Raw genomic sequence first — 26,483 nt, 5'->3', positions numbered from 1 at the left:
CACGATATCGTAGTGTTTGATATGTACGTGCGCTGATAATGACGATGCATGGCTCACCAAGAGACGATACCACAACCGACCAGCATTGTGTCAAGATAACCTGGCCGTTGCCGCTGAACCGGTATGCTAGCAGTCGATCACTTCGACTTCATGCGTTCGTATTGTTACTTTCTTTTTCTTTTTTCGAGCATTAGCATTATCAATTGCCTTAAGCAGCCATTCACTCCGTGCGGCAGGAGCCCTGTAATACGACTATCAGGACATTTTATCCAAGCCTAACGCGAATCACTTAAGTGAATAGCCGTTGGACGAGTCGTTGATTGAAAGTTCTAAAAAAGGGTCAAATTTGTGGATGGTTGATATTGAACAATAGAAGTAGCATCGGAACTGTTCCTTCAAGAAAAATCGTACAACTGTTACGGAATTGTCGCATCAGATCATCGACAGCGTCTTTAGCACCGCGCGTTTGTATCGAAGAGGCATTCGATGATGCTGGTGGTGGTTGAGCAAGTTGAAAACTTTGGGGTGTAACCTCATGAAACTACGTCATTGTCACCCACCTCTTACGAGCGACTAAGCCCCGGGGCTGCCCAGCAGCAATATCGCTCACCGGCCAAGTTGGCTGGAGTGTTTCAATATGATACCCATCCCATGAGAGAGCGTCATACATACTACAACCAGCCTCGGGTGAGTAAGTGCTGATGATGATGTGTGCAGAGGACATGGACGAAGTGTTGCCGGAGGATGAGAAGAAGACAAGTTATAGCCTGATGACATTATATTCTGTTATTGAATCGTAGCCTCCCATTCCTTCAGCGCAGACCTTAGTCTTACTTCCACGCCGCTCTCATGCCAAAAGTGCCCTGCGCCTGCGACCTCAACACTGCTGAAGCGTGACGCCGGCTCGGCTTTGAGCTGTTCTGACCAGTCCCGGATTTTCTTTGACGAAGCAAAGATATCCTGGTCCCCATAGATGGCTAGGGTTATATGCTTTCCAATCACTTCCTGGCAGTCGTCTTTAGACCTGCTCCAAAACTTGCGTATAAGGGCCGGTGCGGCAAGTGTAGAGGTTGGTGGTGTCAGCGGCGAGATGAGAAGATAGCGCACGTCTGGCATTGTGGTAGTCGTCGCGCTTTTCTTCTCCGGCTGCGGTATCGGTTCGTGGTTTTCGTGTCGTCGCCTGTGACTGAGGCTTCTTAACCTCGTTCGGATCTCGAGACGTGTACCGCCTTCCAGACTCCTTCGGACGTCTCTACTACTCCTGCGCTTCTCTGGGCTAGTCTCCTCTCCACCCATTGTAATCTGGGGTCTCGGTTCGTTCCCTGCTCTGCTCTTCCTCCTAGCTCTGGTTTCATCCCGAGCTAGGTTGATCCATTCCAGATTGCTCTGGTCTGCTAGCTTGCGAGCGCGCAGAACTATCTCATCGGCTGCAGTACCTGCTACTGGAGCGGAGAACGGTTGTAGTATAGTTGGTACGGGCGGTAGGTGTCTGAGGATGAGGGAGCCATAGGAGTAGCCTCCTAATATGACTATGGGGGATGCATCATCTTGCACCGATACCGACTCGCTTTGGTTCGATAGTATCGGAGATTGATCGGGCGCGAAGGTAAGATCGGAGGTAATGCGTGGTCGGAGGCAGGATATGTAGTGTATGAAGAATGCGGCGAAGGATGTATAGTCGTCTAGTTCGGGTCTTCCAGACCAGCTAGTGCGTCCCTTGGACCCGTGAGCACCTCTAGTACTTATTAGCTACAAACTGCTACGGCGAAGAACTGTTGTGACAGTACCTGAAGTTGAACGTGCCCACCATCCACCCAGCATGTAAGAACTCTTCCACTACGATGCCAACTACCCGATCGTCGTAGCTACCACCCATTGGCGCGTATGGGTGTGCCATGACGATGCCTTTTCTCCTCCATTGCGCGATATCGGCCGAGTCTTTCGGCTTGGTCAGGGTATCTGGATGGTATACGCGGCAATCGAGTGTCGTGTCATCGTGTATCGACGGTATCGTGAAGCTGTAATGAGCTTCCGGTGGGCGGCGCATCTTCTGGGCCGAATCTAGACCCAGCTACAGTGCTCATTGCATCTTCGAAAGGTAACGATGCTAGGCAGTAGCCGATAAGTCTATATGCACAATACAGTATGGTCTTACTGCGCGGCTGTGCAAGACCGTGGGGTTGGCTCAGAGTTGCGGAGAGCGTTCCGCTGATCGCGGGGCCCGTGCGACGATGTGTCGAGACGCGTTGGCACAGACAACAATATCCATAATGCACAGTCTTGTGTTGCAATAAAAAGTCCATTTCAGGTCCAATCACATGCAATTCATTCTCCATATCATTGAGGTATCTTCATACTTTCAAGCGTTGACAGCAGTTAGGATAAAGGCGATGCCTCGGGCTGTGCATGTCTGCCTTCGCTCCAGTTGGATTCGACGGCACTAGCGCACTCATATCGACTGCTTGTCTTCCAAGGTTTGCACGAGGCTGCCCCGTGTGATAGACGACCAACTCATGCGATGGACGAAACGTCAAGCACGTGTCAACACACTGACGTTCAGGTCTTCGATGCGTTCCGCTGTTGCATGTCTTGCGGCGACCTCGTCCCAGAATCGGCCTCGCTAGCTATTCCAGTATTACCCTTCGAGTACAGGCCGCTCGACTGCGAAGATGAGCAACGCATCCGGCTAGTTCATGTACGCCCCGGTCAAAAGCAGGATGATATCGTCTGCGACCTTGTCCATGTCAGCCTAGCAGCCGCACCCGTTTACGAGGCAGTTTCATATACTTGGGCGACAACAGACGGCGATGCCTCCCTCTCTCAGTTTATAGTCTGTCATGGAAGAAGACTCGCCATCACGAAGAATTGCGAAGCGGCCCTTCGATGCGTTAGAAGACCAAACTTACCCCGCGTACTTTGGATTGATGCTATGTAAGCTCGCCGTGCAGGCTTCATATTGTATGGGGGCTGGCTGCTCACATCACCTATCAGATGTATCGATCAGAAGAGCACGACCGAAAGAAACCACCAGGTCCGATTAATGAACGCTGTCTACTCAAATGCTTCTCAGGTATTGATATACCTAGGGTTTCGTCCCACTGAAGCGAATTCGAGATTCTTGGGTTACCTAGACAAAAGATCTCAAGGCATCATCGCTGATGATCCCCAGATCGACGAGTCACTGATCAAGGAGTTCCTGCAGCACCCATACTTCAACAGGGTCTGGGTGTTACAGGAGATATCCCTGGCGAAGCTAGTCACTCTCTATACAGATTATGAGACTATCCATTGGGATGCGCACACTGTTCGGGAGCTCATGCGTCTATGCGACAGGCGTAAACACGATCCTCCAGGCGTTCTACACTGGCTTCCAGCGACTCAACGAGATGAGCACGATTGCCTAGACTTGTTGCATCGCGCCCGTCGTTGTATGGCTACAGACCCGAGAGACAAAGTCTTCGCTCTCTACAGTTTTTTCCCCTTATCCTTTCGTGAGGCTCTTCCAATAGACTATGCCTTGAGTACCAGAGAAACCTATGGGAATATCGCAACTCATTTGATATTCACGACGGGACGGCTAGACGTGTTGAAGCATGTACCTCCTCATCAGCCTCTGGATCTCGACGTTATGCCTAGCTGGGTGCCGGATTGGAACATACGTCAGTTTACTGATACTGAATGGCCAAATTTCACGGGGGCGCAATCAAAAAAGTTCGCGGTATCCGCCTCCAGTCCGATGTCGATGTCAAGTTCATCAACTGCCGGAATCCAGCCACAAGCTACCCACACAGCACATGACGATCACCAGACTCAGCTCAGTTCTCGACATAATCCTGTTCTACGGTGCCGGAACCAAAATATTAATCATCACCATCCAACGCTTGAAAAGCTGCACACTATGAAGTTCTCTGCGATCCCGTGTTTGCGCGTCCGAGGATGTCTTCTGGACAGGGTTACTAAACCACACCGCAAGATGCCATCTTTGGACGTCGACCAGAGTACAATGATAAGAAGGTTCCGAACTCACGGCATGTCTTTCCTTCATTCAAGAGTGTGTTGCTCCCGTGGCGGCAACGCAGAGGGCATGCCTTCCGACATAAATCCATCTGACGAACAAGTGGGTCGAGAATTGCGGCTGATGATAGGGCTTGCTGAAGTAATGGCAAGCTCTCGTGGGGTGAAGCAGGCTTTTGAAACACAACAATCGCTTGGGTTCGTTCTGCGCGGTCCTATGGATGACTTATCGCAACGCAGACAAGTAAGGAGGGTGGAGTCAGGTGACACGATCTGGGCTATAGAAGGACTCGATATTCCCGTCATTTTGCGTCGCAGGACCCAAGAGGGCAAAACAGATTATGTTCTCATACAGCCATGCTATCTTCATAGAGCAGGGCTGGACCAAGATTGTCCTTTATGTGGCTCAGACTCACAACCATGGTTGATGGAGCACGCGACTATCGACATCTGGTAGCGCTGTATCACCTAGAGAGACATCTCGGCTGTATTGAATGTAGGCAGTCCCCTCATTGTCTCATCTCCCCGAATATGACTGACCTACTCAGTTGGACTGTCAAGAGAGGATGCATTGTCGGTGCAAAGGACACAAACGGGTTCAATTGGGCTTTTTCGGTGACTCTCTTCTGGGAACATACAACCATACACTGGTACACGAGCATGAAAGTACCACTGAGCGGCAGCTCGAGATTATAAATTATCCGCACCCATCCATACCCAAGACAGCATGCCCTGAGCAAAGACAGACACCCAACTACAGCTCTAACAGCCCAATCCTTCACAGTGGCCGAAGCGCACCACTCCGATCTTCAGCCCACCTACCAGCGATGGCCTGTCTCGTACTCTTTCCCCAAAACGCCACCGGCATAGCAACCAACCCACCCACAATCTGGAAAATCATGAGCTCAATACCAACCCACACGTACCCATGTGACTCTATCCACGGCACGAGCGCAAAGCTCATGGCCCAACTGAGGAAGTAACAACCTCCAAAAACAACAGCAATAGCGGGGGCAGCCCAGCGTGGAAAAGCTTCGGTGACCCAAAGCGTGTTCGCAATCATCATCGTTATGAAGGAGAAGCCGTTGATACCGTATGCGAAGTAGAAAGCAGACGCTCGCCATTGATACTGTACTGCGACGCCGTAGAGTGAAGAGCTCAGAGCGCCGGTAACGACGGGTAGAATGTAGCTGACGAGGTAGTGCTCTGCTTCTAGGACACCTTTGTTGCGGCTCGATAGCCGCTTCAGCACCTTGCCGAAAAGGATGGCAAAAATGGGCAAGCCACATAGGGCTCCGACTCCGGATGCGACATTGACAGTGCCAACAAGACCCGGTGGTATGTTGTAAGGCGGTGCGACAAGAACGCGTGCGTACGTTGCGCCGATGAAGATCATGCTTGCCGAGTTGAAGGCAGAGGCAATGAAGACCCAGAAGATGAGTGGGTTGACGGCACAGTAACCCATCTGGATGACGCAACGACCCGCCGAAGCCCATGATGCGAAGGGTGAGCGTGATAGACCGACCCGATCACGGAAGCCCGCGAATCCGGTACGCAGTGGGTATTCGGGAAGGTCGCGATAGATCTCGGAGTCCTTCTCGCGATCTTCGTAGACTGTCAGCTTTTCGGTGGCACTCTGCAACAGAATGAGCCCGTTGAAAGCTACAGTCGGCCTCTTGAAGTATGTTTCCGGATAGAGGAAGAACGTGACGACGAGCGAGATGACGACGGGGACGGTCCAGTAGTGGTAGAATCGCCGCCAGTTGTTTCCGTGGTCGGCTAAGACAGGTACCAGTGCAACGCCTGAGGTGCCAAAGCATCCTGCCATGCACCACATGAGAGCTACTGCTACTGATCTCTGGTTGATGTATGTGAGGTCGATGACCATTAAGAAGACCTGATATTATTAGTTGATGGATTGATAGGGAAATTGCAACCCCACTTACAAGAGATAACGCAAGGCCCTCTGCCAAACCGAGGAAACAGACTGCGGCCACGAGCGAACAGAAGCTTTTCGCTTGACCAGCCCATATGATAGCACCCAGCTCGACAAGGGACGCGATCAAGATCGTAGGTCGGCGACCCAACCCGATTGATACTGGCACCCACATCAAACACCCGATGCCCATAAGCATGGTCGGGCCTGTAACCAACGCCTTGATCTGATAATTTGGTATGTCCTAGATGTAGTATGTGAGCGGTATTCGTCTCAGGTAGCTATAGAATGCAGCTTACCTCATCCTGGAAATCTGCTTGGATGCTATCGAGTATGACTGACGCTGCTTGAGCCGCAGTAAGACAGATAATAGAATAGAGAGCTAATGCAAACAGCGCTCCGGCTGTCTTCCACCTGCCCCAGTTCAAAGGATCGGCTTTGGAATTTGATGGCATAGGGAGTTTGAGCGTTCTCCCATCGTTTGTGATGAGGAAAGTGCTGCCGGCGAGGTTGTATGATTCGCGCTTCGAAGGGTCTGATGTGGCTGGGGTTGATGACCTCGAGCGGTACCCCATAATTGAAGGCACGGATGGCCTCTTCCCGGATGCATCTCCAGTGATGGGTGCGTATATAGGATGTGGTTCTGAGACTGGAGGAGAGTTGAGTGGTGGAGCCAGCTCCACCATCGGGTGCGGATCTTCCAACGAGGAAGGAGTCCCGTTGGAGTATGTTTCGGACATCATGATTTCCATGATCGGAGAGGATAAGGAAAGACTGGCGACACGAGTCACCACACAAGTGGATCGTGAACGGACGGGGGGACTAACAAACGAAAAACGACTGAAGGATTGACAACCTGGAAAGCGTGGCGGTCGCTACGATCTATATCCACAATTTCTCGAGGCTCGCGCTTTTCGGCGTTCGCGGGTGTGACCGCACTACTGTCGATCCCATCTAGAGTTGAGGCTTGGAAAGAAAGTATAAGCTCCTGTCTCCCCCATCTGAAGCTCGCCAAAGCCACCGCATCACACCGAGCGCAAAGACGAGCAAGGACGCATCGGCATAACTTCAACGCTTCGTGCGCAAGATGCAGATCCTCGTACCGGTTCGAGCAGCGTGCGCGAGCCCGGGAGATGCCTGAAATCGGCCGATTGGTCTGATCGATTATCACGAACCCGGTGGCCTGGGGACTCATGTTGGGCCTCAAACAACAACGTGATTCCCCAAGAGAATGGGCAAAGCTACGGCCTATCCGCGGTACCATAGCGTTTCACCTGCCGTGCTGATTCAGGATGAGTGACAGCGGCACTCAACGGCTGCCAGTGCACCGTGTCCGGAGAATGACCGATGACTGCTATTCGCCGTCCATCGACGCGTTTCGGAGCCTCAAGGAAAGGTCTGCGAACAACAATCCCGAGATCTGGGCTAAAACATCGTTATGTTTGATATGTGGCTAGTAAGCGTATATGTGAGTATGCTGATCATGCGAACGACAAGATCATGGCCTGACGGTGTTTACGGATACCGAGCGCCCTCGGTGCTATACCTGCGAAGATCCGGGGAAGCGAGCTCCACGTAATCCTTCTCACCGCAACTGCGAAGACCTCGAAACCTATGAAACCAAGAAAAGCTTGTCGATCAAGCATACGTACAACGACCGCATGCGTGCAGCGGAGAATTTCGTAAGATGAGGCTGGAGAACGTTGGAGACTTGGCCAGCTAAGGGGCGCGCTATTGACCAAGGGTTCCACACCACGTGCAATGATCAGCCGAACAGGCGTTTGCAATTTCGACAAGGCGCCCAACTCGATGCTTACGAAATCACGCTGTTCGAGGGCCTCGCAAACCATGCGGAAAGGATGGCGCTGAAACCCAGAGGAACTCGGAGAGATCGAAAGACATCGCCGGGCAGCGAAACCGTTGGCTAGCGCTAAAGCCCTGGAACATCCCGCAGCCTGCCACATCTGGCACACTCGGAATTTTGAGTAAATGGCCGCCAAGCATCGCGACATCTGTTCGTCCGGACACTCGCCAAGGCCACCGCGAAGCAGAAGACCCCCCGAACCCCCTTATCCCTAACTTCCACCAACAGCATTTACGTTTGGCGTGTCAAATAAGCTCTAGGCTACAAGTGCTGCCACCAGACGTGCGCACGCTAGAAACGTTATGTCGGCCCGAGCCCGCCTGTCACAAAAGAATGAAGCTCCCCTCCAGTCATCTTCAACGGACGCTTGCTGACTACTTACTTACCAAAGAGGCCTAGGGAAGCCAAGGCTATTACTCATCTGCTGTGCTGACTGACTTGAGGCTGGGTTTGTTTGAAATTGCAAAATCGATACCCAACCATCATCGTTGCTAATCATGTCGATCACCACCTGCCTACTTGGGGATCGTACAGAGAGACTACTTGAGCTTGGGACGCTCCGCATTGCTTGGTAGACCCGAAAGCCTTGCTTTGGTTGCGAAAGCTTCACGAGGCTGTGTCTGTTGTTTGCTGCGAACACTGGGCGGCTAGGTTGAACGACTGGAGTTAACTCCGACGAGCAATCTCCATTACGCACGCCACAGGAGTTTTGCAATTATGGATTATGAAGATTAACATTCTGTTCTTGAGTTCATATGTAATCATCTGTTATGGCTTCAAGCGATGTGTTTCCACCAGTGTAGTGGGAGTCACAGAAACGATAGCGGTTTCGATAGGTTATGCTAAAGATCAGCCAGTGAGCCCCAGGATTGCGTTCAAGCGATAGTCTTCGTCCGAGTGCATGGCCGTAGCAATACTTGCATTCTGCATACAGTTGGTGTGAAACAAGCTGACAGTCACAAGGCCAGTATCTTACTCAACACCTTGTAACTAGGAAGCACATCGTCACTCCATCACAGTACCAAGACAAGAGTCCGGGAGGGCGCGGAAGCAATCGAAAATGGAAAACAACGTATACACCGTACGAGGATGGAGATAGCCTATAGCCGTAAGTTTCTTCCGAATAAGGACGAAGATTGCTGCAGGAGGACGAAAATTGGCATGCATGAATGAAGATCGATATCAATATGGAAGGGGTTGGGGTAACATGCCCCCGAAGAAACCACCGGATTTCGGAGCCACCTCTCCGCTCTTATCATGGCATGATCAATCAGGCTGTACGGGTAAACACAGCGACAGAGTTTCTCGGGGTCATTCTTTAGAAATTGCGAAGGTTTTATACCGACTACATGAAGATGCCTCTAGAAGATCCGAATAAAAATCTTGGGGTATCAGGTGCTAGAACTAAAGCGTAAAAAGAGATGTCGGCAAAGCCAAAGGAAATGTGAAACCAAAGAAAAGGTACGGTACAAATACCGCCCATCATCGTCCATCGTGTCGGAGTCGATTGAACGCCGCTTAGGAAAGGTGTGTCGTGCAGACACGTTGTGAACAGTGAAAAACACCAAAACGTCGCCCTCTTGGGCGAGTGTGTGGGAAGCGTGTAGGTTCAAAATGTAACGTAGAAGCGAAACGGATGCCAGGAAAACTGGCCAACGACAGTTCAGCCGTTGTACCAGCCGTTGGCGCCAACAGTCGCCTCTTCCACTTCGCGTTGTGGTATGAGCGGTGTTGTGATATCATACGCTTCAATGAACATCCGCCATGAAGGGAAGTCGAGGCTGAAAACGGCCTGGTGCTTTTGTACGTCTCTGTCTCGGTGTTCTGAGACGCCACTGGGTTCTGCAGGTACTGGTAGTAGTTAGTATATGTACGACTCGCTTGAACTCGCAGACTTACAAAGTAGTGGAAGTCCATTTGCGTCTTTAACTATCTTGGCATTTCCTTCCTTTACCAGGAAACTGATATAGAAAAGGTTCTCAACCGTCTGCCCAAAGTCGTGAGGGTTTATTGCGAAATCAAGCAGATTGACTGCGGCCTCCTGGTCGTTGGTCATGGCGATCCTGTGGCGTACAAGAGCAGCGGCTTGGGCTTCCTCAGTCAACTCATCTTCTGCACCGAGTTCTTCTTCAACCAACGTTTGGGAAACTGTGATATGCTGTGCCAAGCGTGACCTGATACCTCTAACCAAAGTCGTCAAGTTGTTGCTCTCATTTTGCTGAATGTCCCCGGTCTGGATCTCCTGGGGTCGAGTTGCTGGACCAAGAGGTTGCCGTTGCGATCGAGCTTTCTTTTGAGTTACGCGAACGCGCCTCTGAACTGAGAGTGGGCCGAGCAGAAAACTTGATGTTGGCGGTCGCCTGTTGCGCGGGAAGCATGCTCGCCGACCTAGTAATGCCCAGTCGAGCCCATCTGGATCTTCCTCGTCGTCATCGCCTACGGCTAGTGCGGGTGCGTCTTCCTCGCCTGCGATGTGACCGCCGGATTTCATAAAGTATATGCATTTTGAAACGAATTGATCCAGATCGATGCCTATACCAGAGTTGCCTAAGCTGTTGTTGAGCTTCTTGCCTGCTAGGTCGCTGGCGCTGACGAGGAAGCGGGAGTCAACGGTAGCGTCAGCCGTTTGTCGCACCTTGCCGAACAAGCTGTTTTGTGTCTTGATAGCATCAAGCAGTCCGCTGTCGCGTGATTTAACATAGTCATCGCGATTATCTGCTGTGGTCAGTAGTATTCATGGGACGTGGACCAAATTGATCGACTCACCTTCCAGCATACGATGGTTATCGCGCATGTTTGCTCGCAGTCTCCTTCGCTGCTCGGGGTTCTGGTTTGGGTTGTAGTACTTCTGGTCGCCTTCCTCATCTGACTCGGGTGGGGGCTGCGAGGGCGTTTCCACTTCGTGCATGTCCTCTTCCTCCTCCTCCTCTTGCTCGTCGTTTCCATCCTCGTAAATGTGCGGGTGAGCCATTGCGTAGTTATCGGTTCTCCTCCTCTTACTGCCGTTACCAGTTGTTGAGCCCGAGTCGGGGGTCGGCATACGCACCGACGCGCTGCGCATGCCGCCAGCCTTGCCTCGTCGCGGCGTGTTTGCGCGTGTCTCAGGCTGCTCATTTTCTTTGTCCGAGTTCATTGAGCGCGTTGGGCTGAGGACGGAATAAGACGTGGTGCGCGCATTGCTATCGTTCCGGGGCGCCACAGAGGGGTCGCGATAAAGAGAGTCGACGGTGGAAGCGCGTGTCTGGGGGGTAGCCGAGAGGTGTGTGTTGAGACGCGCCATGCCGCGTCGTGAAAGTGAAGGGGACTAAGGGAGCGGTGGAGGGGTATGGCAGGGCAATGGTGGTGGTGATGCGGGCGATGTCCTGTGCCTGGGACGCGGTTGCCGAATGTGCAGAGGCTAGCGCGACTTGCTAGAGGCAAGTGCGACCGCGCTCGTCAGCCAAGCCGTGCAGCACGCGAAAGGGCTCTTTCCATTCGCGAACCCCTGCATGCGCGTCGGCTTGTGGAGCTTCTGACCCGCATGGCTTCATCCAGTGCGCAGTGCAAGTGTCTCTCCTTCACCCCGCCAGACGATGCGATGAACGGGCGTTCCCGCTAGCACCCTCGAAACCTGTCATGTGCTGGTAGGCGATAAGACTTGCACATGCCTCACACCCATGGCATGCCGTAGCATCCAGCTTCCCCACCGCGCACGATGGAAGCCTTCAACTTTGCGACGTCTCTCGACCTGACCGAGTTGGCGGTCCATGTTAGAATGTAGGCATCCTCGCTGTAGTATTACTGAAGTCGTGCTGAGTAATGCAGAGATCGTCTTGATGGGAACCAGAAGCCCATCCCGTACTCGGTGTTGTTGAAGAGGCCGGACCTTAGGCACCGAGCTTCAAATATCAAGTGGGTCGCCTCTCACCTGGTGAGAGAGGAGAGACGAGTACTGACCAGAGCCTAGCCCGAACTTTGAGCTGTATGTTACTGCGCAGATATGGGCGGATAGCAAGCCCCTCACCGTGCCCGTCCAAACCGCCTACAAGTCCTTCAAGAACGCGCGCATCTGGAACGAATGGCTGCAGCTCCCCGTGACGTATGCGAACCTCCCCGCCTCCGCCCAGATAGCCATCACGATATGGGACCTATCGCCCGCCGAAGACACCGACTCGAGTCTCCATGCCGTGCCCTTTGGTGGCACAACCATACCTCTCTTCGACAACGACAACACGCTCCACAAGGGCAGGCAACGCTGTCGGATACACCGCTTCAAGGCGGCAGATGGCCTGACCAACACTACAACGCCGTGGGTAATACCGCCGGCGCGTAAAAGTAGAAAGGCGCAGGTCGTTGAAGATACCGTGGATGAGCAGGTCGCCGAGATGGAGAGACTAGAAGGCTTGCTGAAGAAGCAGGAGATGGGCGATCTGCCGACCAACAACTGGCTCGACGGACTGGTATACAAGAAGATGATGCAAATACGGAAAGAGGCGCTCAAGGCCGAGGCTGCGGCTTTGAACCGCCAGGCCAAGACGAATGGGACGAACGGCTCTGCAGACGGCGAAGACCAGGAGCTCTTCTATCTCGACATCGAATTGCCCCGCTTCGACCACGCGATCGTCTTCTCCGACGTCGAATACCCACCGCCCCCCGTATCAGACTTGCGATTGCCAGCCGAAGCCGATGTGAGGCTGCGACCTCCACCCGAAGTGTCATTTGGACCAGGTATCGATATCGACGGTATTGGATACGGCGATGCAGATGCAGGACGGCTCATCAAGATCTACGACCCTGAAGTCGGCCGACGGGTGAACCCTGCCGAAGACAAGCATCGCGAGTTGATGCGCAGCCAGCAGACCGATTCACTCGACCGCGACCGTAAGCCCAACGTACACGTTCGAGACAAGCTCAATCTACTGCTCTCTAAGGGACCGCTCGAGGAAATCACATCACACGAGCGAGACGATATCTGGAAGTTCCGATACTTCTTGCTACGTGACAAGCGGGCCTTGACCAAGTTTGTCAAGTGCGTTAACTGGAAGAACCCACGAGAAGCCCGGCAAGCTGCACCCTTGCTCGACAAGTGGGCAGAGATAGATGTAGACGACGCGCTTGAACTTCTTGGACCCCACTTCGACCACCCCGTAGTACGAAGCTACGCTGTCGAGCGGTTGAAGAAGGCCGACGACGAAGAGCTCCAGCTCTACCTATTACAATTGGTGCAGGCACTCAAGTATGAGGCACCAGGCGAGGGTGACGATTCGTCACTAGCACGTTTCCTGGTCACTCGTGCAGCCAACAGCTTCACGTTGGGCAACTTCCTACATTGGTACCTCATGGTGGAGATTAGCGACTTCAGCACCGATCAGGAGCCAGAGCATCGTGAACTCTTTGCCAAGGTCGAATACGATTTTATGGTCGAGTTAGAGAAGACGCCTGAAGGTGTCGAAACCCGCAAGACCTTCCAGCGTCAGGGCGAGCTGCTCACCATCTTGGCCAAAATTTCGAAAGATGTGCGCTTCGGTGGAGGGGATCGGCCTACCAAGCTTGCCCGTCTCAAGAAGGCGATTGCTGACCCGAAGAACGAACTCACCAATTTTGACCCACTTCCTCTGCCCCTCGATCCATCTGTGTACATCGCCGGGATATCAACGGAAGACTGCAATGTTCTAAAATCATCGTTGCTACCTATGGTGCTCTCCTTCAAGACCACAACGTCGAATCCATATCCAATCATATTCAAGACTGGCGATGACCTACGGCAGGATCAACTCGTCATTCAAATCATCACATTGATGGATCGACTTCTTCGCAAAGAGAATCTGGATCTCAAGCTAACACCCTACCGTATTCTCGCTACTTCCACCTCCGCTGGCGCCTTCCAATTCGTGCCTTCGATGAGCATTGCGGCAGCGTGCCAGAAGCACAAGGGCTCCCTACTGGCCTACCTGCGCGCTAATAACCCTGACGATAGCGCACCACTCGGCGTTCGGAAGGAGGCAATGGACACTTACATCAAGTCCTGCGCTGGCTACTGTGTAATAACCTACCTTCTAGGTGTTGGCGATCGCCATCTCGACAACCTCCTGCTTGCCCCATCGGGTGCCTTCTTCCACGTAGACTTTGGATACATTCTGGGAAGAGACCCGAAGCCTTTCGCACCAGCTATGAAGCTTTGTCGCGAGATGATTGAAGGCATGGGCGGAGTGCAGCACCCAAACTATCTTGTCTTCAAAGAGTACTCCTACACAGCATGGTCTACCTTGCGCAAGTCCTCGAACCTCATACTCAACCTTTTTGCTCTCATGCAGGGAGCCAACATCCCAGATATCAAGGTAGAGAGGGAAGGTAGCGTAAGAAAGGTTCAAGAGCGTATGTGGCTAGGAAAGGGTGTTGGTGGTGCTAAGGGTGAAGACGAGGCAGCGAGAGAATGGGAAGGGCTCGTCGAGGAATCATTGGGTGATTGGAAGGCCGGGGTCATTGACTGGGCACATGAGTTTGTCCAGACCTATTGGCGGAAGTAAAATCAGACTACGATTCAGTACGATAGGTGGAGCTGTCGGCATAGTGTAGGAATCCATGCACATGCCGTTGTTCATTAATGAGGCGTTCCCCATGCCAAGGCCAACCCCGCCAGATCGACGTGTCCAGGACTAGCACGCGGCGCGTATCCCGGTGGAGACTCCGATGGAGAAGCCCCTCTCCACACACTTGGGAGGTTGTATGACTTCACTCACGAAACGTGCCACCGGGGAAATGCAAACGGCGGGTTTCCCAATCGCGAGTACCCGTAGCATCGGTAAGCGTACGTGGAGCTGCTACAATGTAAAAGACGTGTCTATGCCCCTCCATGTCTGGGGCAGCTACACGTATCTGTAAGCTTTGCACGGCTATTAAGAAAGATACATCATGTTCACTTCGAAGGATAACCGCCTTGTTTTCACATACGATGCCGAGCAGCTATGGATCGAGCCCTGGGGCAAGAACGCAGTCCGCGTTCGTTCCACCAAGATGCCCACCATGCCACAGGAAGACTGGGCGCTCCTTCCACAACCCAAGACCACTGCCAGCATCGACATTGCCAGCAACGATGAGTCAGCAACACTGACCAATGGCCTCGTCAAAGCCACCATCAGCAAGCGAGGCAAGATCACCATCTTAAACACCAGCGGTAAAGTTCTCTTAGAAGAATACGCCCGTAACCGCCGCGATATTGTCGACCCCAAATGCAGCGCGCTGGAAGTCGAAGCCCGGGAATTTTATCCTATTCATGGAGGCGACTACAAGCTTACCGCTCGATTCGAGAGTCTGGACCCCAAGGAGAAGATCTATGGAATGGGACAGTATCAGCAACCTTACCTTGATATTAAGGGCGCGCAACTGGAACTTGCGCACCGGAACTCCCAGGCTAGCGTACCTTTTGCGGTCTCATCGCTTGGGTATGGCTTCTTGTGGAATAACCCTTCGATTGGCAATGTGGTGTTTGGCAAGAACATCATGAGTTTCGAGGCGCTGTCGACCAAAGTCTTGGATTACTGGGTCGTAGCTGGCGACACACCAGCGCAGATTGTCGAGTCGTATGCCGATGCCACTGGGAAGGTAAGTCCCAATGTTCATGCCATGAGGTGAGTAAGAAGCTAAAGACAAGCTATTTCAGGTACCAATGATGCCAGAATACGGTCTAGGCTTCTGGCAATGCAAGCTGCGCTACCAGACCCAAGAAGAACTTCTTCAAGTCGCACGCGAGTACCGGAAACGGAATCTCCCTATTGATCTCATCGTAATCGACTTCTTCCACTGGACCATGCAAGGAGACTGGAAGTTCGATCCAAAGTATTGGCCCGATCCCGATGCCATGGTCAAAGAACTCGAAGAGCTGAAGATCGAGCTCATGATATCCATCTGGCCAACTGTAGACCGTCGATCAGAAAACTACGAGGAAATGGTCGAGAAGGGTCTGCTCATCCGCACTGAGCGTGGTGTACGAACGGCCATGACGTTCCAAGGCCAAACGATTCATTTCGATTCAACGAACCCTGCTGCGCGGGACTACGTGTGGAACAAAGCGAAGCAGAACTACTACAAGAAAGGCATCAAAGTATTCTGGCTGGATGAAGCAGAGCCAGAGTACCGACACTACGACTTCGACAACTACCGCTACCACCTTGGCCCCAACGTACAGATTGGCAACATCTATCCCCGAGAATACTCGCGCGCATTCTACGAAGGCATGGAGGCAGAAGGCCAAAAGAACATCGTCAACCTAGTCCGCTGCGCATGGGCCGGTAGCCAACGCTATGGCGCCCTCGTATGGAGCGGCGACATCTCCTCCTCCTGGGGCACGTTCCGCAACCAACTCGCCGCAGGCCTCAACATGGGTCTCTCGGGTCTACCCTGGTGGACAACCGACATAGGAGGTTTCCACGGCGGCAACCCCGACGACGAAGCGTTCCGCGAACTCTTCGTCCGCTGGTTCCAATGGGGCACCTTTTGCCCTGTCATGCGCCTACACGGCGATCGCGAGCCACGCCAACCCAAGACCGCAGATAGCCCATCCTGCCGCAGCGGCGCAGACAACGAAGTCTGGTCGTACGGTCCCGCTGTCTACGAGATCTGCAAGAAGTACATGGGTATCCGCGAGGATCTACGTGAGTACACGAGGAAGCTTATGGAGGAGGCGCATCAGAAGGGCTCGCCGGTTATGAGGGCGCTGTTCTATGAGTTCCCGCAGGATAGCAGGTCCTGGGAGGTGGAAGAGCAGTATATGTACGGAGACAAGTATTTGATTTGTCCGGTTCTGGCGAAGGGCCAGACGAAGACGAAGGTTTATCTTCCGCCACTGGCGGGTGGTAAGAAGTGGAAGAGCTTTTGGGGTGGGGAGACGTGGGATGGTGGGAAGGATGTTGAGGTTGAGAGTCCGTTGGAGGTTATGCCGGTGTTCGAGCGCGTCTAGGATGATGTTGACAGACTCTAAATGAACAATCTATTCCTCTATTAGGGCTTACTTGACTCCAACGCGCATTCTCTTCTTCGTTGAGTTCTTCGTTGAGTAATCGTTGCCATGATGTTTGCAGCCCGTGCGAGCCCCACCCTTCCAAGCCCGTGATTACTTCCCAGTTATGAGCCACGCCATCCTCCACCTGCCACTAGATCCCATCGCTTCTGCCCCCGCATGCATCTTGACTGGGTGATCACGACTACTGGGATGCCCTGTCCTTTGTCTAACCTCGAGTTCGAGCTGCCTGGGCATATATTCACGCTCTCTCCGCACGATACCTGCTCCTACCTTTCCGGCAATGACCTCCCCTGGAGCGCAGGAGCGATTTAATGCAGTATGTTCAATATGCGGTCGCGGTTTCGGGAAGCAAGAGCATCTCGTACGTCATATGAGGATCCACACTCGCGAACGGCCGTACCCCTGCCCTTCCTGCCACAAGTCCTTCTCACGCCGTGATGTCCTCACCCGTCACATCGCAGCGCACAATGACCACAGCGACATTACGACTCAGCTTCCCGCGTCACGCGCGTGCTTTCGATGCGCTTCAGACCGCGTCAAATGTTCGCGCGGTCCAAAATGTTCCAGGTGCTTGCAACGTGGCTATAGCTGCCAGTACCCGGCAGTCCGCAGCGCGCGAGGCAGAACGGCGGATGCTGGCGCGAATGACTCCACAGACGCCTTCAGTACTGGGGATCTGCATCCGAACAATGTCAATCGAGACAGCAATGGCGAGTTCAGAACAGCGGACTTCAACGATGCAATAGGACAATCCTCTGTCAATGCATGGGCGTGGAACAGCAACGTCGACAACAACTTGCTCGCTTCTGACCCATTCGACATGCCTGGTATGAGTCTGTCAGACGTGAACTGGTTATCGCCCCAATACTCAGGCCCTATTGACCTGGATGCGCTACTCGCAAACTTCGGAGGCCAAGCTAATGGCACCGTGGAGCAATGGACTTGTTCCGTCGCGCCAACAACACCTTCAATACCTGCGATCGCCACAACATCACACTCATCAGATCCAAATAGGATCATACCCGATATTGACCAGCAGTCAAAGGATACCGCCTCCGTAATATCTACATCGACGTCGGAAAACAGATACTACGTTGACGGAGCAGGTGCCAGAGCCCCGTTCGGTGGCAGATCGCAACACTCGATTTGCTCAGAAGAAACCATCGACTTGCAAAATGCGGAAGCTAATGATGCTTCTGCATCGCTTGATACCTCTGACGAAGACAAATTGTGTCCACCAGCAGCCTATCAATCTCTGCTGGACGGCATTGCTGCTGAAAGCCGCGATAGCCCAGTCGATATGAGCGCCTCGAACTTTCCCACGTATGAGCAAGTCGTAATCTTTGTTCGCCAATACTTTGACCATTTCCACCCAGTATTTCCCTTCCTGCGGCGGTCTTCCTTCGCCCAAGATGCTTCCAAGAGCTGGCTCTTGCTAATCGCCGTCTCTGTTATTGGCTCAAAGTGCTCACGGCTGTTGCAGCATTCCCAAACAAGCGAATCTCTATTTGGTCTGCTAAGTACTATCCTCACGCGAAGCAAATATGGACTAGACCCACAAGGTTCGGCAGGTAACGAGGACGTTGATTACAGCCCGAGCTATTCCCGGTTCGTTGCCCACCCAGATCTACGGATTCTACAAGCTGGCATCCTGAATATCGCTTGCATGCTGCATTCGGGTAAGAAAATCCTGGTAGAACGTGCCCATGTAGAACGACACTTTCTAGTAGAGGGCTGCCACAGACTCCGTCTACTTGTTCAGACGAGGAAGTCTTATGATCTGACAAGGACGGCTGATCCTGAGCACAACCCCGACTTTCGTGAATGGCTGTCTAGGGAGGCAATGGTTCGTACTGGGATGATGGTTTGGGTAATTTGTTCTTATTGTTATCGGAAGACGCGTAACTAACTGCAGCAGACACTCGATACGATGTTCGTGTATCAGTTTCAGGCCAAGCCCCTCATCCAGTTCGACGATATTGACGTATTGTTGCCATGTCACGAGGAGGTATGGGACCAACCAGGCTTGCTTCGACGGAATCAAAGGCGTCTTACAAGTGTTACCTTTATGGAAGCACTAGAGATGATCTACGTGGAAAAGCGGTTACCCGTCGATCTGGGAGAGTTCAGCATGGGCTTACTTGTCAGTGCCATCTATCGCCATACCCGGGACGTTGTGGCCCGAGATCGCATTCGTCTTAACTCATGGACACCAACATCTACGCCACAGCGACGTAGCGATATGCCACCACCCATACAACAAGACTGGTCGCCGACAACGCGGTCTTCCATCAAGTGGCGTAATAGCGCCTGTGATAGCTTGGATGTCCTGCATTGGCCTGCGAATAGTAAGGTCGCACGTCACTCGGGCTTCGAGCACCACACTATCCTCCAGCTGCATCTAGCTCGCCTGATCATACTTGCGCCCACTAGCGCCATACAGCGGTTCGTATCGGGATCTGCATCCAACGAAGCCGCGCTAGTCGATGCGGAAGACGGACAGTCATTCGCGACGGCGCGAATTCAGGTCCTACAATGGGTCATTCGAGATCACTGCAAAGCTAGACTGTGTCTGGTGCACTGTGGGGCCCTTTTCTGGCACGTCCGCAGGTACAGTTGTCGCAGCCTGTTCGAGCCATATGCGATTTACATTGCGACACTCATACTTTGGACCTTCTGCGTCTGCATGCATCTTCCCGAAGCCGTTGAAGCCATTGGTTCTGAGTCAGATGAGGAACCGGAACCATCATTCCTTCATCTTGACCGGCCATTGGACGATGAGCTAGTACAGACGTATGTGCGTATGGGGCATAAGATGTCCGCATATATTGCCAATGTCGGCAGTCTAGAGCATGAAGCAGCTCCAGTGCGAATTGCGAAAGAAGGCATTTCAATTCTAGCCAAAAGCTCTGGGGTCACATCAAGTCCAGACGCCAATTCACCGTCTTCTGCGCAAGGCGTGGGTCACACATGGGGCATCGAACGGTCTTATATGAACCTGCTTCGACTTCTCACGAAAGAGCGATAATATGAATGTCATGCAGCCTGTATCATACAATGTTTCCGACCTTAAGCTTTCACCACATCTCATCTCATCGGAAGAGTAGATCCTGGAAACAGGTTCCCTACAGCTTCTGCTTAGCGTGTCACCCGCCCTCACAATACCTCGGTCATGCTGGCAAGCCCGCGATCACGGTAGTACCATGACTGGCAACGGCCAAGTTCTCGTATTCTTCGGCGCAATAGACGCCGGAGCCTCACGGCGCTTCCCCATCGGGGGCCTCAGTGAAGGATCCACGCTACCGGTAGAGTGGTCACGCCCCGCACGCATCTTCCTGGAAAATGCCGCGTCTAGGAACATCTCCACCGGAGTGTGGCCTTTGCAGGAACAGGCCAAGCCTGGCATGTACCCCATGGGGTAGATGTGTTCCGGTGGAGAAAACCTGGGGTAGCAGCCATGTTCCATGCATGGATGATCGAGCGGCTTGGTGCAGGATGACCGACTATGTATATACCGTGGCCATGTCCGTAGATCCACATACTTCACCACAACCACCAGTTCCTGAGATCTGTATCCGGACTCTTTGGTCCGCTGTCTTCTTTTTGCTTCTACATACCTGGTGCACGCACAGATCCAATCCGACCCATCATGGCAAACATGGACGAAAAGGCCGCGACCATGGAACACCACGAGGTTACCTTCGACCAGGCCAAAGCGGCTGCCGACGAGGAACACGAGATGACGTTGATGCAAGCCATTCGCAAATACCCCAAAGCTGTGCTCTGGTCGGTATTGCTATCCACCTGCATCATCATGGAAGGATACGACATCGTCTTGATGAGCTCCTTCTTCGCGCAGCCGTCCTTCTCGCGCAAATATGGAGAGTTCAATCAACGCACTCAGACATATGAGATAACAGCATCGTGGCAGAATGGACTCAGCAATGCTGTGAGCGTGGGCACTATCATCGGCGCATTTGCGAATGGGTACTTTATTCATCGATTCGGTTACCGTCCCGTCTTGCTGGTATCGCTTGCCTCTATCTGCGCGCTGATCTTTATCTCTTTCTTCGCGCCTAACGCCCCCGTCCTCCTCGTCGGTCAGTTCCTCTGCGGTATACCCTGGGGGGTTTTCGCTACCATGGCGCCCGCCTACGCGAGTGAGGTGTGTCCGCTAGCTCTGCGAGGATACCTCACTGTATACGTCAACCTTTGCTGGGCATTCGGACAACTCATCTCCGCTGGAGTACAATCCGCATTCTCAGGCAACAACACACAATGGGCATACCGGATACCCTTTGCCATCCAATGGGCATGGCCTATCCCACTCTTTGCAATCCTCTGGATGGCACCCGAGTCCCCATGGTACCACGTTCGTACCGGCAATCTCGAACTGGCCGAGCAAATGCTCATCCGTCTTGGGTCTGTCTCCCAACGTGACATGGCTAAGCAAAAGGTCGCGATGATGGTTCGGACAAACGAACTGGAGAAGTCGCTTGAGGAAAACACATCCTACCTTCAATGCTTCAAGGGCATCGACCGCCGCCGCACAGAAATCGCGTGCATGGTCTTCGCAGCCCAACCCATCTGCGGCTCCGTTATGGGCGGCACACCCACGTACTTCTTCGTCCAGGCAGGAGTCTCAACCTCAATCTCCTTCAAGATGTCCGTCGGCGGTCTCGGCATGGCATCAGTCGGCACACTAATCTCCTGGGTCCTCATGAGCTACATCGGGCGTCGAAAGCTTTACCTCTGGGGCCTCGGTGGTCTAGCAGCCATCCTCTTCATCGTCGGATTCATCAGCGTAGGCGCCGGCGACTCGTCCGGCGGCAACTACGCCCAAGCTGCTATGATGATCATCTGGCTCTTCTGGTACTACATGACCGTCGGACCCATCTGCTATGCCATCGTCGGAGAAGTCTCGTCCACGCGTCTTCGCAGCAAGAGTGTGTGTCTGGCTCGCATCAGCTACTACATCGCGCAGATCCTCACCAACGTTATCAATCCGTATATGCTGAACCCCACCGCGGGTGATTGGAAGGGTAAGACGGGCTTCTTCTGGGGTGGAGGCGCACTGATCTTTTTTGTTTGGACGTTTTTCCGTCTTCCGGAGACGAAGGGCAGGACGTATGAGGAGTTGGATATTATGTTTGCGGAGGGGTTGCCTGCGAGGGCGTTTGCAAAACATAGTATTGATGCTTATGCGTACGCGCATGGGGATGAGGGTGATCGTAAGGTCAAGGCTGTGGAATGAGGGTACACTACGGGCGCTATGTCGTCTCATAGTAGGTGAGAAAACTATTTTAAGTAGTAATGCATTCGCTTTAGTGCTACAAGCAAATCTGGGAGTCGCGTGTGGGGTAGACCAGATCCACAGGTTCTCCACTAGTGACAGTGCGGAGATAAGAGCACCTGATAACGCGTTTGATCCGTGCGCCCCCTGCCTCCACGCTACGACGCGTTTGTCTAGAAGTTTCGAGCGTCCAAAGCAATGAATCGCTGTGAGGCTGCAGGTACTCGTTCCTGTACTCAACTTCCAAAGGGCTACGCGCTCAACTTTTCCGCGAGAAAGGCTCTTCCGAACCACGCACCCACCCCACAGCCACGACAATCCCAATTCCAACTCAACCATGGAGGGCCCCGCGGAGCCCAAGCTACCAGACGCGTACGCGGACCTCGAAGTGAGCCCAGCAGCCTCTAGTGCCGAGATCAAGACCGCCTTCCACCGCCTCGCTCTCCTCCATCATCCCGACAAGAAGGCGCCAGGCGAAGCTGTCGATGCAGCCGACTTCCGACGAATCCAAGAAGCCTACGACATCCTGAGGGATCCGAAAGGCAAAGCGCGCTACGATCAGTCTTATAGCAGTATACGGACACAATGGGACACCTACAGGAGGGAACATGCCGAATACATGCGGAACCCGAATGCATGGCGGCAGAAGCAATCCGCAGAGAGGATTCGTGCTCAGGCCGAATCGGATCGCCGTGCGGCGGCCATGCGAAGGGCGGCGCAGGAGCAGGCGTGGGCAGAGGCAGAGGCTTTCTACGAGGACGAATACGAGTACGAGTACGACGACGACAGCGATTGCGAATACTACTCTGGCGGCTATGGCCCTAGCTTTGGAGGTGGCCGCTTCGGTGGTGGCTTTGATGGCTTTGACAGCTACGACCCGGAGGAAATCCTCTTGGCAGAATTGCTCCGACGGCGCGAGAACTTCGAAGCTGCGGCTAGACGTAACGCTGAAGAGAGGGCCAGGAAATCGGCAATCGAAGACATCAATAAGCAATGTATCGAGCGACTGAAGAAGGCGGCTGCGGCTCGACAAGCAGAGGGTGATGGTATACGTATCGTCGACCCAGAAAAGAAGCGCGCCATGGCGCAATTATGGGTCATCAGCTTGCAACGCGATTATGATTCTGAACTCCGGAAGGCTGGGTTACGTCCCGACGACGACTCCATTATGGATCTAGGGTGGGAACGGAAGAAGGGGAGACAAACTTGCCTGTTTTGCGCCGCTCACGTACAGGAATACAGTTATCGCTGTCCAAGTGGTGGAGCTGTTGCCTGCCGAGGTTGTAAGAAGAAGATCGAAGCGTCATCCCCAATTCACCCGTTCAATTTTCACGGCACTGGCGTGGCGCCAAAGAAGGGGAAGGGAAAGAAAGGCAAGGGCGGAAAGAAGCCTCAGACGACTAAACGCCACTCTGATCCGGAAGGATCCGACTCGGTCGAGCGAGACCAGGACGAGGAGCAAACCAATGGAGAAGAAGCAGAGCAACCACACAACGCCGAAGAAGAGGCCGCAAAGCAGGCAGCAGAAGAGCTTGCGCGTAAGGAAGAAGCCCAGCGACAAAAACAGGAGCGCAAAGCCGAGGCGGCGAGACGAAAAGCAGAGCGTGAAGCACAAGCCAAGCTCGCACGAGAAGCTGCAGAGAAGGCGGCACAGGAGAAGGCTGCGAAAGAGAAGGCTGAAGCGGCAAAAGCAGCACGAGAGCTGGCAGCTGCGCAGGAAGCTGCCCGGCTAGTAGCGGGTAAGAAGAAGGAAGCTCGTGAGCAGGAAGCTAGGGAGAAGAAGGCAGCTCGGAAGAAGGCCGCAAAGGAGAGGACCGCTCTGGAAAAGGCGGCACAGAAGAAGGATGAAAACGAGAAGATAGCGGATGGACGTGAAGCCCAAGAAGAAAACGCTTCCGAACAAGACGCTCAGAAAGCTCGTGAGATCGCCGAGCAAGAGGCAGAACGAAAGGCTGAGAAGGAGGCGAAAGCAAAGACCAAGCGTGAGGCAAGAGAGCTCGCTGCGCTCGAGGCGAAGGAGCGTGAGACACGGGAAGCTGAAGAATACGCGGCACACGAGGCCCAGGTGCGTGCAACACACGAGGCTCAAGAGCGCGCGGAACGTGAAGCCAAAGAACACGAGGCCGAGGTACTCGCAGCACAAGAGGCCAACTTTCGCGCCGAGCTGGAAGCAAAAGAGACGGCAGAGCGCGAGGCCAGGGAAATGTTAGAGCGTGTGGCTAGAGAGACAGTGGAACGTGTCACTAGGGAGACTATAGAGCGTGTCACCAAAGAGACGGTCGAGCGTCTCAACAGGGAAATGGCAGAGCGTGACGCAAAGGCTGCTGCAGAACAACAAGCCGAAGCCTTCGCAGAAGCAGAGAATGCGAACGGGTACGAGAACGTAGAGCAGGTGGTGGAACCCTCGTCAACGAACACGCCGCCCGTCGAGCCCTCGATCGCCACCGATTCAGCAATTTCCAAGAAGACCAAGAAGAAGGCGACTCGTCCACCAGCCACCTGCTACACCTGCAACGAGCAAGGCCATTTCGCCCGCGACTGTCCCATGAAGCCTGTCGAAGCCACCGCCGATAATAAACCCCAACCTCACGCTGGTACAAGGCCTGCGCCGAAGATTGAGGTGACTAGTAAACCACCGCCACCAATACCTGCACCCGCAAAGGTTGTTGTTAAACTTCCAGTCCCTCGTAAACCGAAGGCAAAAGAGGTCGCGAACGGCACCACTGCTGTACATCCAGAGGCCACTGCACCTTTCATGGACGCCTCGGCTCCTCAGAAGCCTGCGAAGCCAATCAGAGCACCGAAGATGAAACATCTACGTCCAGCGCCTCCGAAGGATCAAGGTGTCAATGGCGTCCCTACTTTAATTGATCAACCCAGCATTCTACCTCCAACCAACGGTACGGCAAACGTGTCTTTCTCCGAGCAGACAAGCAAGCCAGCCAAGAAGCCGAAGGTGAAAGGCCCGTTGGCTTGCTATGTTTGCAAAGAGGTAGGACACAAAGCGAAGAGCTGCCCCGCAAAGAGTGAAGGGCATATGTTCGATGTCGTCAAATAATGGCATCGCCTCGTCACCATGCGGGATATGAAGTGCTTTGCACGGCGTTGAATCCATAGAATTGATTTGATGATACCCCATAGCGATGTATTGAAGGATAGGAAAAGAACACCACAGCTAACACAATAACATGAACAACCTCTTAAACCCAAACCCCATAACAATAGAAAAGACAAACCCCACCACCATCTTACTTCCTACAACTCATTCCTCTCACTCTTCGCCTTGACCTTCAACGCCTCAACCGTAAACCTAACCTCCTTCTCCCCCGTATTCGTATGCCCAACCTTCCCAATCACCGCCCCATCCCTCGGCTCATTCGAATAACTCTCCAACCCATCAAACGCACCCTCACACTCCGCTTCCTCAGCATCATCAACCCAAAGCGGCAAAATCGGGTAAATCGCGCCCGGCGCAAAAAACACCATGTCATCCTGCACACTATAATGCCTCTGCAGCATCTCGGTCTTCAGCCACTCCCGCACTTTATACGGCATGTCGGCCATGTTCATCTGTATAAGTTCGCGGCCGGTGCCGTGCACGTCGATGCCGCCCCAGGACCCCGCGTAGAGTTGCTTGTTGTAGAAGACTTTTAGTTGGGGGGCGGCGTCTTTTAGGTCCGGGTAGAGTTCGTTGAGCTTGTAGATTTTGGCGTTGTAGGTGGATTTGGAGTGGCAGTGTTGTGTGTAGGGTTGCAGGGTTGTGGCGTCCCATTGGGCGGTCCAGAGGGCGCCTACGGGCGTGGGCTCGTCGGCGGCGGGTGTGGAGGAGGGGGGTGAGTCGTCTGAGTTGGCATAGGTTGTTGCTGCAAGGAGCGCTGGGGGTAGGAGTGAGAGGAATCGCATGTTGAGTCGATTGAATTTCTGTTTGTCGAAGTAAAGCGACGCCAGACGAGCTGAGTATACAATCGTGAAGGTTATGGTGTGCTAATTGCGTGTAAAGCTCAAAACTGATCACCGTCGAATCCAAACTATATATTCCATCACCCATATTTCTTGCATTCTGTCCTTTTCACTTCGCGCGAGGTCCCATGACGTCTCCGCGTTGATGTTCCGCTTTCCATATTAAGGGCCAGGGTTGTTAGCGACGCGACAGGAACGCGATAGATTAAAAGAACACGGTGGAGGCACGCTGCAATGCTGATCGGCATGAAGTTCGCCGAGAAAGCGCCCAGTGCAATTCTCTTCGTGGCTTGATGCTTGTGCTTCAGGATGGCGGAGGTTGGGGTGTGGGGGAACGCGGGGTGACGATTGTCGCCGAAGAGGTAGCGCCTGCACGTGGAGACGGGTCAACCTTGAAAGTATCGCCGCTTGTCTATAT

General features: G+C 53.3%; 8 protein-coding genes across 8 annotated transcripts; 4 read left to right on the top strand and 4 right to left on the bottom strand.

Annotated features, from left to right (window-relative positions):
* Positions 1 to 786: 786 nt before the first annotated feature.
* Positions 787 to 1,296, bottom strand: J4E83_000532 (uncharacterized protein; the record flags this gene model as incomplete). Its single annotated transcript, XM_049327494.1, has 1 exon — positions 787 to 1,296. The coding sequence occupies one exon, from the start codon at positions 1,294 to 1,296 to the stop codon at positions 787 to 789; it is 510 nt and encodes a 169-aa protein (XP_049193639.1).
* Positions 1,297 to 4,792: 3,496 nt separating this feature from the next.
* Positions 4,793 to 6,525, bottom strand: J4E83_000531 (uncharacterized protein; the record flags this gene model as incomplete). Its single annotated transcript, XM_049327493.1, has 3 exons — positions 4,793 to 5,911; positions 5,961 to 6,194; positions 6,250 to 6,525. The coding sequence occupies 3 exons, from the start codon at positions 6,523 to 6,525 to the stop codon at positions 4,793 to 4,795; spliced, it is 1,629 nt and encodes a 542-aa protein (XP_049193638.1).
* Positions 6,526 to 9,477: 2,952 nt separating this feature from the next.
* Positions 9,478 to 10,947, bottom strand: J4E83_000530 (uncharacterized protein; the record flags this gene model as incomplete). Its single annotated transcript, XM_049327492.1, has 3 exons — positions 9,478 to 9,665; positions 9,714 to 10,529; positions 10,581 to 10,947. 3 exons carry the CDS (start codon positions 10,945 to 10,947, stop codon positions 9,478 to 9,480), a joined length of 1,371 nt encoding a protein of 456 aa, XP_049193637.1.
* Positions 10,948 to 11,508: 561 nt separating this feature from the next.
* Positions 11,509 to 14,320, top strand: J4E83_000529 (uncharacterized protein; the record flags this gene model as incomplete). The annotated part of the gene is made up of 3 exons (XM_049327491.1): positions 11,509 to 11,570; positions 11,619 to 11,705; positions 11,761 to 14,320. The coding sequence occupies 3 exons, from the start codon at positions 11,509 to 11,511 to the stop codon at positions 14,318 to 14,320; spliced, it is 2,709 nt and encodes a 902-aa protein (XP_049193636.1).
* Positions 14,321 to 14,705: 385 nt separating this feature from the next.
* On the top strand, positions 14,706 to 16,749 carry J4E83_000528 (uncharacterized protein; the record flags this gene model as incomplete). The annotated part of the gene is made up of 2 exons (XM_049327490.1): positions 14,706 to 15,395; positions 15,454 to 16,749. 2 exons carry the CDS (start codon positions 14,706 to 14,708, stop codon positions 16,747 to 16,749), a joined length of 1,986 nt encoding a protein of 661 aa, XP_049193635.1.
* A 3,712-nt stretch (positions 16,750 to 20,461) lies between these two features.
* On the top strand, positions 20,462 to 22,066 carry J4E83_000527 (uncharacterized protein; the record flags this gene model as incomplete). The annotated part of the gene is made up of 1 exon (XM_049327489.1): positions 20,462 to 22,066. One exon carries the CDS (start codon positions 20,462 to 20,464, stop codon positions 22,064 to 22,066), a length of 1,605 nt encoding a protein of 534 aa, XP_049193634.1.
* Positions 22,067 to 22,442: 376 nt separating this feature from the next.
* On the top strand, positions 22,443 to 25,163 carry J4E83_000526 (uncharacterized protein; the record flags this gene model as incomplete). Its single annotated transcript, XM_049327488.1, has 2 exons — positions 22,443 to 23,333; positions 23,394 to 25,163. The coding sequence occupies 2 exons, from the start codon at positions 22,443 to 22,445 to the stop codon at positions 25,161 to 25,163; spliced, it is 2,661 nt and encodes an 886-aa protein (XP_049193633.1).
* Positions 25,164 to 25,360: 197 nt separating this feature from the next.
* On the bottom strand, positions 25,361 to 26,008 carry J4E83_000525 (uncharacterized protein; the record flags this gene model as incomplete). Its single annotated transcript, XM_049327487.1, has 1 exon — positions 25,361 to 26,008. One exon carries the CDS (start codon positions 26,006 to 26,008, stop codon positions 25,361 to 25,363), a length of 648 nt encoding a protein of 215 aa, XP_049193632.1.
* Between the last annotated feature and the right edge of the window lie 475 nt (positions 26,009 to 26,483).

Source organism: Alternaria metachromatica (assembly GCF_023757995.1).
Source record: "Alternaria metachromatica strain BMP 0045 chromosome Unknown scaffold_1, whole genome shotgun sequence".
Taxonomy (NCBI): Eukaryota; Fungi; Ascomycota; class Dothideomycetes; order Pleosporales; family Pleosporaceae; genus Alternaria; species Alternaria metachromatica.
Note: the sequence above shows the minus strand (reverse complement) of the source record. Positions and strands in the feature narration are given on the sequence as shown.